This window comes from Salvia hispanica, chromosome 4 (genome assembly GCF_023119035.1).
Source record: "Salvia hispanica cultivar TCC Black 2014 chromosome 4, UniMelb_Shisp_WGS_1.0, whole genome shotgun sequence".
Taxonomy (NCBI): Eukaryota; Viridiplantae; Streptophyta; class Magnoliopsida; order Lamiales; family Lamiaceae; genus Salvia; species Salvia hispanica.
Window position 1 is genome coordinate 57,401,771 of NC_062968.1, and position 12,225 is coordinate 57,413,995.

A 12,225-nucleotide genomic window follows, 5' to 3' on the forward strand; every position below is an offset into this window, starting at 1 on the left:
TGCCCCAAATTCAGTTCAAACTTTGTTTAATTACAAAAACGCCCCGATAAATTATTCCGAAAACGATGATGGCTGCTTGCTTCACGAGTCTATCTCTTCCCTCTGCAACTCCTCCGCCTCCATCTCAATCTCATTGTTTAAGTTCACTAGCGCTCCATAAAAACAGACTATTTAGTGGTGCGATTCGATTTGCTCGATTGCAATGTCACCGTTGCTGCGGTGTTACGAGCTCGAGGATTGAGAACTCTCATGCGCTCATTGATGACGATATCCATGCGCTGTTGCAGGTGAGGTAGCGAATTTGATTTATATTCTAGATTTACACAGCCATACCTCTGCAATTGAGCTTCCTTCTCGCATTTTCGCAGATTCTTCCACATGATTTGCGCCATAATCTTTTGGATGACTCCAATCGGCATGACCTTATGGAGGTAATACGACACTTTCCATTGATGAAAAAAATTATGGCAATTTGCTCACACTTCATAAACACAGATATGCTGATTTGCTCACACTTCATAAAATTCTCAAATTTTCAAGGTCATTTGAGATTCTGATATGCTCTTGAACCAGATATATTATTGTAATTTGATATGCTTGAAACTTAAAATCAGTCCATTGCTTGTTGAAATTCAATGTTAGTCATTTTTTGGTATATCAATGGAGCATGTTTATCATCTTCATCTTCTCTCAGTTTTGTGCCAATTGACAGGTGATATTGGATGTGGGTCGTCCCCCACATGCATGTTATTTTGGAGATCTTGGCAGACGGCGTCTTAGGAAGACGGAGGTAGGTCTTATGAATTGGAGCAACACGTATACTATTAGCTGAGGGTATAAACATGATTTACTGCTTCTATAATCAATTTGTCATCATTCATTAGTAACACAATTTGGGCAGGTGTCCGAGGAAGAACTGGAATATGCGCAAAATGCAATTGGAGAACTAGGTGGAGATAATAGAGCTGGAATTGTAGGCACTCTGCATCGGATATCTGCAATCAAGAACAGGAAAGGGAAAGTGATTGGTCTAACTTGCAGAGTGGGAAGGCCACATAGAGAAAATATGGACATGGTCAAGGATTTGCTTGAGTATGGTAAAAGCATCTTGTTTCTGGGAAGGCAAGCAAGCATGTTATCTTGCATCTTATATAACTTTATGTTACGTGATTAGTAAATCTTTATCCATGTGATGTGTGTGTAGTGTAAAAGAAAGCATTTTCTAGTTGGTGAATGCAGTGAAATGGAGAATGAGTTTTTACCTTTAGACATTATCTGATAATTATAGCATGGTTGATATACCTTAGATCAATGAATGGGTTGAGCGGCTACATCTTTTTGGAGTTGAGTCATCGAATCTCATTCAAGGAGATCAGCTCAAGTAGGAAAAGCAAACTAAATACATATTTATTGTATGTAAGCTAAATAATGTACAAGCATGAATTCATCTGAAAGTTCACTTGAATATAGAGACAAGCCTCAAATTAATAGTTCAAATTCCTCTAACCAATACAAATCATTCAGACCCTTTGTTTTTTGTAGCAGCCATAATTTACAAAATAAATGCTTTGAATTGACCATGCTCTGTCTGTATTGTGCTAATCGTCCTGTTTGGTAATCATCAGAAAGATATCGTGCTAGATGATTCCAATTTTCATGGCATAATTTGCTGAAATTTCAATGCATTTGGTGAACCATTTGTAATGAGTTCATAAGAGTTAATAGCAAAATATCGGTAAAGAAGCTGTGGTATCTAAACAGACATGCATAAATGTTAACCCTTTGGATGACAATTAAATGTTAAGTATCATCATTATAGTTCTAGAAAAGATGTTCTGATGAAACCATTTTCTGAAGTATGTATACTACTATTAATGTGGAATACTTGTTTCGATATCTTAAGAGTTTCCAGTTTCCTATAACACATGAAGCCATAAGTGGCACCACAACTGATTTGTTTTAATTTTTACCTAATTCTTGCATTAGCATCTGAATGGCATTTTTATTATTGATCATATCTGACTCCATCAGGCCTGGTGCTGGAAAAACTACAGTCATGCGAGGGATATCTCGTGTATTGTCAGATGAGCATCTAAAGAGAGTGGTTTGTGCTTTAGTGTCTATGGTGCATCCCTTTCCACATAATATGATCTTTCATTTAAGAGTGATCTCCACATTTCCAATCAGCTAGGTTATTGTTGATACAAGTAATGAAATTGGAGGTGATGGAGATATTCCACATCCAGCAATTGGGGGAGCAAGGAGATTGCAAGTTTCTGAACCATGCATGCAGCACAAAGTGATGATTGAGGCAGTAGAAAATCACATGCCTGAGGTGATAGTTGTTGATGAGATTGGCACAGAAGCTGAAGTGCGTGCTTGCTGTACTATTGCACAGAGAGGAGTAATGCTTATCGGTAGTGCTCATGGGAAGCGAATCGAGGATGTTATAAAAAATCCCACTCTTTGTGATTTGGTTCGTGCAATGTTTCTTTAATATTAAAGCACCAAAGTATGTTTTATCCAATATTTTTCAAACATCCTATTTAACACTAGATGATATTTCCCCATGTAGCATATTCCACATTATACTTACTGGAAATTTTGTTTGCTAAATTTTACTGCTTGGTATTTGCCACTGGAGATTAGAAATATGTTAAATAATTTTTATACTTGGCATTTATGGTTTATTTACGTATTGTTGTCATGCAGATTGGAGGGCTGGAAACAGTGGTTTTGGGCGATCAAGAAGCTAGGACCAGAAATAGTAAGAAAAGCGTTATTGAGAGGAGAGCTGATCCGACATTTCCTTTTCTTATTGAAATGAGGGAAAGACATAACTGGGTGGTACATCGGGTTAGTTGGTCAACCATATCTCATTACGCATTTGCATAAATATTATTCAAATTCTGTTAGACACCATCAGTTTTGTCTAGAAATCTCGGATGTCCTCAAACTGGTTAATTGTGTTCCTACTTTATGGTTACTGGGAACATAAAAATAACAGCCTGAATTTGACAAGAACTTTTGTCCTTTGAGTTTAGATCAATAACTACAACTGGACTAAATATTTGCCACTTTGTATTTCCTTATCAGACTGACAAGAGTGTGGATGCGTTGCTTCAAGGGAAAAAGCCGTTGGTTGAGGTAATCATGGAGTAGTTCTTGTATGCTTTACATTTGGGTTTCGATTTCAGAGGCGTACTCGACTTGAGAGTATACAAAGCTGAGGCGACAAGTTTGTAATGTTTGCAGGTAAGGCGCAGAGATGAACAATTTAATGTTGTGATGGAGAGATGGAAGACTGATGACTAAAAACTGCCATTCCTGCCTCCTTGATCAAGATAGAGGGCATGATGAATACAGACTACAAAAGTATCCAGTTTAGCTTGGAAATTATTTGCAGATATATAAGTAGTAGGACAAGCTGAATGGTTTGTGCAGTATTTCACCCAATTGAACTACTGTGCATACCATAATTTACATGGCAATGAACTAATGACGTCGTATAATTTCCTTTTCCTTTGTTCGTAATATAATGGAAAGTGAGTTGGAAAAGTTAGTGGATTGTGGGTCCTACTTTATATATTAGTTTTATAATAAAATGTGATTAGGAATGAGTTAGTGGAATATGGAGTCCACTATCAAAAATGGTAAAAGTGAAATGAGAGAAATTTTGGGGGACGGACAGAAATGATAAAATGGGACAAATTTTGGCGGACGGAGGTAGTACAGTAGTTATTTGTACAGATGCGGGGTGATTAAACTATTCATTCAAAATCTTTGTATAAGTAAAATGTGACATTCGTGTTTCATTTTAGTACATTTGTCATTTATATTTAAGTGCAGTTAACTTTTTACCACAATAGAAGACATACTAGCATTGTCATAAAACAGTTTTCTAGAAATAACATGACATGTGTGATATACTGATACTGATAATGCTAAATTTGTTTGGGAGGCTATTGTTGAAGTAGAAAATGTGTGGCTCTCAAGAAAGAGCTGAAGAGTAAAGGCAAGAAGAGGAGAAAATCCCCTCCAAAGAAAAAAGAAAAGAAAAAGTTTGTTAATTTATTAATGGCATTGGTAGCAGGTGTTGGAATTGCCCAATTCCCTAACCCTAATCGATTAGCAATAGCAGGAACAAGCAAACACTCCCCCTCCCCAGTCTGCTTCCAGCTGAGTCGAGAGTCAAGAAGAGGGCTTCTTCCTAGGGCTATAAAAGCAAGAGCAGGAGCAAGTCCATTGCAGCTAAAAGTGACAATGGCAACCGAAACCGAGAAATTGGGGATCAAAATCGTCAAAAATCCCCCTGAATCCAAGCTCTCCGAGCTCGGCGTTCGCTCTTGGCCCAAGTAAGCTCCATCTCATCGATCCTCCTTGCTTATTTTCTTCATATTCCTCTTTGATTCATGCTTATAGAATAGGATAAGATGTATCCTCACCTCAAATTGTTATCTTTTTCTCTTTGGCTCATTATTAATCATGTTTCTTAGCTGAAATCTTTGAATCTGAATCATAGATAGGATTCTTGTCCACTCAATTTCAGAGCCCTATATCATAAAAGGAAACACTTGGATCTTAAACTGGCTTATCTATTTGAGTTAGTAGCTTCTTGCAATTGTGAAGTAGAAACTGAATGTGCTCACTACCAATTAATGCTCTGGTTTCCTTGACTTGATTCGGCAAGTTAAGATATTGTGTACTAGTAGATTTTATAACCATGTTTTGAGCTTCTAATGATCGTTTTTCTTGACAAAACTGGAAAACCGAACAAGGAGAAGTAGAGAAGTGTTGTCCTATTGCTGCATTGGCCTTGTATCATCGAATTTTATCGGTTTTGTTTGATCTGAAATAGGTGGGGATGCCCTCCGAGCAACTTTCCGTGGACGTACTCTGCGAAAGAAACGTGCTATCTTTTGAAGGGAAAGGTGAAAGTGTATCCCGAGGGATCCAAGGAGGCAGTCGAGATTGGTGCCGGTGATTTGGTTGTCTTCCCCAAAGGCATGAGCTGCACCTGGGATGTCTCTGAAGCTGTTGACAAGCATTACCTCTTTGAATGATTGCCTAATTGTTTTCTGGTGAATGCTGTTGAACACAACTCGTGTATATTTCTTCATCAATAAGACCGCTTGATTCGATATTAAGCTGCTTTTGCTTACATTGGCAAGTTATTACCTCAATCCATTGATGAGCAATCCCACCAGTGTTGGTTTTGTTTTACAGTAATCTCCATTTATCACATTCATGAATGCTACAGGAATCTCCAATTATTTGTTAGTAAGTATGATTTTCTGAAATAATGTACTAACAATGATCTTTATGAATTCTTGACAGTATTCTACTACTAAAGCATAGCAAGAAAGTGAGCTAATCTATGATAAACAACACAAAATATGACCAAAGAGATGGTAAAATGAGCTATTTCTTTGATAAATAGATACAGAAGTGTAAAACACCATTTTTAGTGTACAACAAACTGCCTGTGTCGCATGGGAAGTATCTATGTTGGCCATCTAGGCTTATATGCTACTATACTCCTCTTATTTTCTCTATCCCCAGTCAACTCAGATATCCCTATCTATAATGAGAAAATGTCAACTAGAAATGGTGAATGAATCAACTGTTACAATATAATCAGGGCGGAAAAAACGAGAGGATAAACAAAATCCTTCTTACAAGCTAAGCTAGAAAGCTACATGCTCATTGCTCTTGATGAGACTTCCAAATCACCTTCCTGCAGCTCAACGTCAGCTGCTGCTTTTCCTTGCTGGAGAAAACGTCGCACTTTAGTCTTAGAAAAAATCATCTATTATGAGTATTTACATCATACCGTGCTTTCTTTGGCGCTGGCCTCTGCTTGGTATCTCTCCAGAGCACCATCACCACGAAGTAATTTCCCCCCACATCCAGGTACGTCTGTCAGGCCTATTGACTCTTCGTCAATCACAACAGCATCTACTCTATCTTCTCCGGTCTTGGCATCTGGAATCTAAAAGGAAGAACCAATGTATATGGAATACAGGACAACAGAAGGAATCCATTGCTACATACTAATGTGATGAAGACGGAAATTATTTAGATAGATAATAACCAGGTTACCTCGTACATAGCATCCGTAAGGAGGCCTTCCAGTATGGCTCTTAATCCTCTAGCACCTGTATTTTTGGCCGTTGCTTTATTGGCGATCAGCTGTAATGCTTTCTCAGTGAAGTGTAACTTGACCTGAGATTTATGTAGATTAAACATGTTATTTCATTCAATTCCAAATTTGACAGTGGACAAGAAGAGCTCAAGCTTCGGGGAAGATAAAGGCTTACATTGTTCATGTCAAATAACTTCTTGTACTGCTTGCCCAGAGCATTTTTCGGCTCTGTCAAGACCTGCAAAAGAAATGAAGTCGTCAAAATGTTGGGATACATATTATACAAAGTCAAATAATTTCTTTTATCCGGACTTTGTTGCATGCATGGAATGAAACAGAAGAAAAAACAAATAAGTATAATGGAGCAATGAGAATTACCTGAACAAGTTGATCTTCTGTAAGGGCTGATAGACTAACCAAAATGGGGAAACGCCCAATAAATTCTGGAATTAGACCATATGCAATAAGATCACTACTTTCTACCTGCGAAAAGGTGACTTTCAGACTTCATATACAGGTTAGAGGAAAGTATGTAATTCTAACTATCTCGAGCAAGCCAACAGTGTATCTTCAATATCCCAACTTCAGCATTCTTACAGATTCGAGTAGGGACGAAGTCACGACAGCATCAATCACTCCACCCGCTCTCATGTTAGCACGCACTGGGGCTCCAAACCCAATTGATGAGTCCTGTCTTCTGCAGAATACAATTAAATCTGTGGTTCAGATCATCATACAAACACAACTAGCAGCACAGCTTGCAAGTTCTTTTCTCCCATGACAGAGGAGCTAATGAAAAGGGGTCATTACCTTTCAGAAATGGTTTTATCTAAATCAATAAATGCACCTCCACATATGAAAAGGATGTCTTTGGTGTCTATCTGGATTAAAATAATATGCATAACTTGTTAGTCCAACGGAACAGATATTGAATGGTCAAAGCTGATTTTCAATGATCTGCTAGCATTTCCAAAATTCCATTCTAGAGATGTGAGTTTTAGGGGATTCTTTTTTCTTCAAGATCTGGTATGGAAATTGACAAATAGGCATTTAGGAAAGACGTAAGACCATTAGAACCACGTACCTGAATGTTATCACCCCGAGGGTGCTTCCTTGCCCCTTTTTCTGGAACGTTGACTATCTGGCATGCCATCCAAAGACAGATATATGAATTGAAATACTCAATTGAAGTTTTGACATCAATTCCATGAGAACAAGAGTTTCGTTAGTTACAAAAGATTTTATCACACAACTACAAGAAAGATTCTCCACTTTGAAGTTTAAAATATGTATGTATCGATTCTATAACCGATGATGCTCGTGAGCTATAAAATGGTATGGCTAGTAGACAAACGAATAATAATTACACACTATTGACTTGGACCTATTAGAGTCATACTAGAAGATTATTAACACTGCAATAGAAGATTGCAGTGGAACTTTGTAAATTTGTAAAAAAATTGAGATTTACAATCCTTCTAACCCTAATGAAATGATTTTACTTAAAGTGGCAGACACAATACTTCATGCATTTAATTTATCAAAAAACTTGCTAGCTAAAGTGTCCCCAAATTATTTTATTTTATTTCACTTTTGTAGAACTTAGTTTCTAGTACTTATATTATTTGAGAAGCCCAACTCAATTTATATTCAAATAATTTTAGAACACAAATAATTTCTCCTAGAGGCAATCATATGACCCATATGCATAAGTGAGTCATGTATAATCCCCAAAAGAATACAATGTCAGATTTCACAGGATAATTACTTACAGTCCCTTCCAACATTTTCAGTAGTGCCTGCTGTACACCTTCACCGGAAACATCTCTGCTGATGTTCAAGCTCTCAGCCTTAAATATCACCAAAAAGATATAATTATATTGTAATTGGTATCGCAGTTAGGAATAAGAAGCTCAAGGAAAAACACAAGAAAGATTAGAACCTTCTTAGTTATCTTATCAACTTCATCTATGTAGACTATTCCTTGTTGGGCAGCTTGCACATTAAACTCGGCAGCCTTGAAGCAAATGTTAAAAATGAAATAGTAAGCCTCAAACTCAATAATGCAAAGAAAACTTGGACATTCAAAAGTAAGGAGCAATCATAGGCAAAGGTGTAAAGAGGCAACAAAGACAGATATATCTATTCCTACACCCTCCTGACCAAGGGTGATAGAGATTAGAGACCAGTAATTTGTATTACTTAAATCTGATACAACAAAAGGATATTTTCTAATCTCAGCCAATCAACCACTAATGTTCATCCAACTTCTAATATAAAAGAGAATGCTTGTGCTAGGCACTACTATATATAACCCACACTTCACTGAGAAAATTATGCATTATAGGCAGACATGAATTAGTTTTCCACTTTTCCTTGTTTTTACTTACAAATAGAAAGTGAGTTAGGATACTTTTAAAGTATAGAACTGAAACAATTTCTTTACAACTCGGTAGCATTACTAGCATATGCAAAATTTAGAAGGGAATAAACTGCTCTGGTTTATATCACTTTATGTATCTAGCCATGAAAAATTTTAGCAGCCTCTGCTTTTCGTGAAAGTTCAAGATGAACCCACATGGCACATCTCTTGACCTTCATGTAACAGACATTAATAAAACATCTTTCTGCAGACCCCATGATATATCTCCAAACATACATGCCCCATAGGTCTCTAAGCCCTTTTAATGGATTGGATTAGAATAATCTATATACAAGCAAGTATATAACAAAGAAATAGTAGGATACCATGAGCAATTTGTACAATATTGATTCGACGTCTTCACCAACATAACCAGCCTGCAATATAAAATTACTTGGTTTTAGATCTGAAAGAGAGAATGACTTGGAAAAAATACTGAAAGTAAAAGAAAATAATCAATATATGTTGTTAATTATTTTGCTAATCTCTATGTATGACACCCCGACATTTGAAGATTTCAATTCAAATTTAGAGGGGCATTTTTAATGTGATAGTGCAAATCAATGAAAAATCTTCGAAGCAAAATATCAAAAGCAGCACCAAGTGTTTCGATTCTTTATTAATGAACTTGAACTTCTTGAGCCAATCAATGGTTCCACTATTTCTTGTGTTCTTATGCCTTCTTACTGTTTCTGAGATCTTAAAATAAACAAAAACATGTTCTATTTGCCCTCCTGCTAAAACAGATGGTACATATGCTACTAGCAGTTGGACAGATTGTTCTGTTATGACTTGGCTTCTGAATGGCATGGAAGAATCAGTGAGCAAATATATCATGTTCTTTGACACTGCAAAAGCCACATGGGATGACTTAAGACAGATACATTCTAATGACAAGAATGCCTCTGAAGTAGTGTAAAAAACTATTTCAAGATAATTTATCACCAATTAGTTGGCAATACGCTGTCAATTGGTATTTTAACTTTTCAAGTTAACCTTCTTTTGTGATAATTGACAAGATTTACAATCCTGCATCAAACCCAATCCCCTGATCCACCAAACTCTAATGCCACCTAAGTTCTAACTATATGCAGCTGATATTCTGGATTCTAAAATGTAAAATTGACCACCAACCTGTGTCAAAGTAGTTGCATCCGCAATGACAAAAGGTACATTGACAAAACGTGCAAGAGTTTTTGCAAGTAGAGTTTTCCCTGATTACCATAAAGAAAACAAGTCAGTAACTTACTTGAGATTTCCAAGGATAAAAAACATAAACTATAAAGACACTCTGTAGTAAAATAGTATAACCTGCATACTGAACCAAAGAATATTCAGGCATAAGCATTTCGCCTATAGTAATCATACCTGAGCCAGTTGGGCCCATCAATAACACATTGCTTTTTTCCAAGTCTACATTTTCGTCATCTTCTAATCTGGTCGGTTCAGCTTCCGACCTAGTACATGCCACAAGATATGTAAAATCTGTAAATTTCCATCAATCTTCTTCTCTGCTAAAGGACATATAAGTTGGAGTACTGTTAAATGATAACTGAGAAATCACAACATCGCTGAAGCAGTAATGAAGAAAACAGATTCTTGGTTGAGAGGGTGCATGGCTGATCTCAACAAACATAGAGGAATTAATTGTTCTGAAGGGTCAGGAAATACTGGGATTAATCAAGCCTGGAATCCAGTGATTAATCATTAACAAGAGCACTTTAAGCAGGCACGGCATTAAGTTTCCTTCTAGAAGCATGAAGTTTATTTTTCCTATTCTCATACCACCAACAATAAAGAAGATAGCAATATCTACTAACCCCTTTGGTAAGGATGCATGAGAGATCCTTTTGTAGTGGTTGTACACAGCCACTGAAAGCACCTGCCAATATTAACATCAAGGCAGAACTAAAATCTCTTTAGATAAGATCAAACCATGTGAAACATAATTTATGGGAAAAGTTCTCCTGATATTGATAAACCATGCAAGATAAATTCACTGTATGAAAGTGGCCATATGGATCCCAAAACAAGATAATATCAGTGGATTCTAATTCTATTGAGCATACTACTTGAGAGATTAGTGAAATGGTATTGATACTCTGTGGCTCATTTATACATATATATGAGGATGCGCAGTGGTAGTATACAATCGAATGGAGTGGCAAGTAAAAGGAATGGACAAAATGAGGACCTTTTTGGCACGTTCCTGGCCGATGACAAATTTATCCAGCCCCTTGCAAATCTCCTTTGGTGTGGGAAAGTTTTGGCCAAGATTAGACCCACCCCAGGTGGTCTTCTCTCCATTGTTAGCACCAGTTCGAGGGCCTGATGCTCGAATGGCATTGACACCAGGGGCAAAGGGTGGGCCGGGTGGGGTATGCATGGCGATCCCATTTCCTGATTGGGACTGGGGCGGGGGTGGAGGCGGGGGCCAGTTTTCTGGCGGCTCACTACCATACGACCTCAAGGTCTCCCAGAAGGAAGGGCGAAAACGCTTGCCGTAGTCCTGACCATCACTCAATTTCTTGTCGGAATTCGAGTTCCTGCTTTTAACCCTGCCAATCTCAACGAAACTTCCCTGAAGTGGAGACATCTTGTACGGCGTGAAGTAATAGGCCGTCTTACAGTTGGGGCATAGATTTACAGCTTGGAAAGCATTCCCTCCACCTCCACCACCACCATCTTTGCTATTCTTGCTACCAGCATCAGGTGCATCCGCATTTGAATCGGGTGCATCGGAATTGGGCGGAACTAGGTGGTTAGGGCGGTTGGTGAAAAGGAGATCCATTTTCTTCGAGCAGCGAGGGCAATTCGCCTCCGCCCTAATTCTCCTGGTAGAGGGGCGGTGCTCGTCGTCGTCGCCGCCGCCCCCGCCCTGGTCCCACTTGTATCTCGCCTGCACTCCGATGAACGATTCCCTCCGCTTCACAGCGTGCAAGCAATTGACCAATCCACGCTTCCCCACCTGCGAATACGAATGATCGCACCTCCACCTCCCTACACCCACCACCTCTCTCAGAATTGTCCATCTCCAAACTCCCGGCATCGTTCCTGAACCTCCGATTAATCAATCAAGTTCGCGTCTTTCGAGTAAAAATAGAGAGTATTTATTTAGTGCATGACGGAATGTGTATTATCCAATGGAATCTAATCTAATCTAATCCAAGCGAGGAAATGAACGAATACCGCGGCGCAACATCAAAGTGGGAGCGCATTTGTAGGATTAATCGAGCCCAGAATAGAAAAAGATCGACTCCAAGTCCAACAGATGGAATTTCATGTCGCCGATCTGAATTTGGAGAAAGAGAATTGGGAGACGATGATCCCCTTTCACTAAAATTGGAAACGTCAGTTGCTTCTTCTTTCCGATAATCTCCTTTTTTAATTAGAGGTTAATTGTGATAATTAGAGGCTAATTGTTAAAGAGAAAGCACTAATTTTATTTTTTATTTGGATCCAATAAAGTTAAATATGAGTAAATATTTATTTGAAGTATGAATGCTCAAGGCCAAAGCGTTAGATTTGAAGAACATATATTTATTGATTTTCCTTTTGTGTAACGGTTGAATTTGATCATAGTGAAATAGAAAAAAAAAATCCAACGAAAATGAATTATGACACAAAGTAGCTCAATACTCTTTAATTAGTGAAAATT

General features: G+C 37.9%; 3 protein-coding genes across 6 annotated transcripts; 2 read left to right on the forward strand and 1 right to left on the reverse strand.

Moving 5' to 3' along the window:
- The first annotated feature begins 43 nt into the window (after positions 1-43).
- Positions 44-3,523, forward strand: LOC125218428 (uncharacterized protein ycf45). 3 transcript variants are annotated; one of them, XM_048120094.1, is made up of 9 exons: positions 44-287; positions 369-431; positions 713-790; positions 902-1,122; positions 2,032-2,104; positions 2,192-2,476; positions 2,713-2,856; positions 3,097-3,147; positions 3,256-3,523. In XM_048120094.1, exons 1-9 carry the CDS (start codon positions 66-68, stop codon positions 3,313-3,315), a joined length of 1,197 nt encoding a protein of 398 aa, XP_047976051.1. In that variant the 5' UTR covers positions 44-65; the 3' UTR covers positions 3,316-3,523. The 3 variants fall into 3 exon arrangements, with proteins under 3 accessions (XP_047976051.1, XP_047976052.1, XP_047976053.1); XM_048120095.1 differs by having other exon boundaries at positions 902-1,092; XM_048120096.1 differs by having other exon boundaries at positions 242-292.
- Positions 3,524-3,977: 454 nt separating this feature from the next.
- On the forward strand, positions 3,978-5,161 carry LOC125220092. The gene is made up of 2 exons (XM_048122229.1): positions 3,978-4,355; positions 4,859-5,161. Exons 1-2 carry the CDS (start codon positions 4,078-4,080, stop codon positions 5,061-5,063), a joined length of 483 nt encoding a protein of 160 aa, XP_047978186.1. The 5' UTR covers positions 3,978-4,077; the 3' UTR covers positions 5,064-5,161.
- A 236-nt stretch (positions 5,162-5,397) lies between these two features.
- LOC125220091 (CLP protease regulatory subunit CLPX3, mitochondrial) lies at positions 5,398-11,953 on the reverse strand. 2 transcript variants are annotated; one of them, XM_048122227.1, is made up of 16 exons: positions 11,757-11,953; positions 10,762-11,621; positions 10,388-10,449; positions 9,936-10,024; positions 9,702-9,781; positions 8,894-8,944; positions 8,088-8,162; positions 7,918-7,995; positions 7,230-7,286; positions 6,956-7,026; positions 6,743-6,842; positions 6,524-6,628; positions 6,321-6,383; positions 6,103-6,225; positions 5,834-5,992; positions 5,398-5,770 (listed from the first exon to the last, which is right to left on the reverse strand). In XM_048122227.1, exons 1-16 carry the CDS (start codon positions 11,767-11,769, stop codon positions 5,696-5,698), a joined length of 2,061 nt encoding a protein of 686 aa, XP_047978184.1. In that variant the 5' UTR covers positions 11,770-11,953; the 3' UTR covers positions 5,398-5,695. The 2 variants fall into 2 exon arrangements, with proteins under 2 accessions (XP_047978184.1, XP_047978185.1); XM_048122228.1 differs by having other exon boundaries at positions 10,762-11,952.
- Between the last annotated feature and the right edge of the window lie 272 nt (positions 11,954-12,225).

Excerpts from the sequence above, each read along its gene's own strand:
- LOC125218428 (XM_048120094.1), top strand. The coding sequence starts at position 66 with ATGATGGCTGCTTGCTTCACGAGTCTATCTCTTCCCTCTGCAACTCCT. Across the intron at positions 288-368 it reads ATATCCATGCGCTGTTGCAG|ATTCTTCCACATGATTTGCG; the intron begins GTGAGGTAGCGA and ends GCATTTTCGCAG. Across the intron at positions 2,105-2,191 it reads ATGAGCATCTAAAGAGAGTG|GTTATTGTTGATACAAGTAA; the intron begins GTTTGTGCTTTA and ends CCAATCAGCTAG.
- LOC125220092 (XM_048122229.1), top strand. The coding sequence starts at position 4,078 with ATGGCATTGGTAGCAGGTGTTGGAATTGCCCAATTCCCTAACCCTAAT. Across the intron at positions 4,356-4,858 it reads GGCGTTCGCTCTTGGCCCAA|GTGGGGATGCCCTCCGAGCA; the intron begins GTAAGCTCCATC and ends GATCTGAAATAG.
- LOC125220091 (XM_048122227.1), bottom strand. Across the intron at positions 10,025-10,387 it reads CATGCATCCTTACCAAAGGG|GTCGGAAGCTGAACCGACCA; the intron begins GTTAGTAGATAT and ends GGCATGTACTAG. Across the intron at positions 8,163-8,893 it reads TATTGTACAAATTGCTCATG|GCTGCCGAGTTTAATGTGCA; the intron begins GTATCCTACTAT and ends ATTTGCTTCAAG.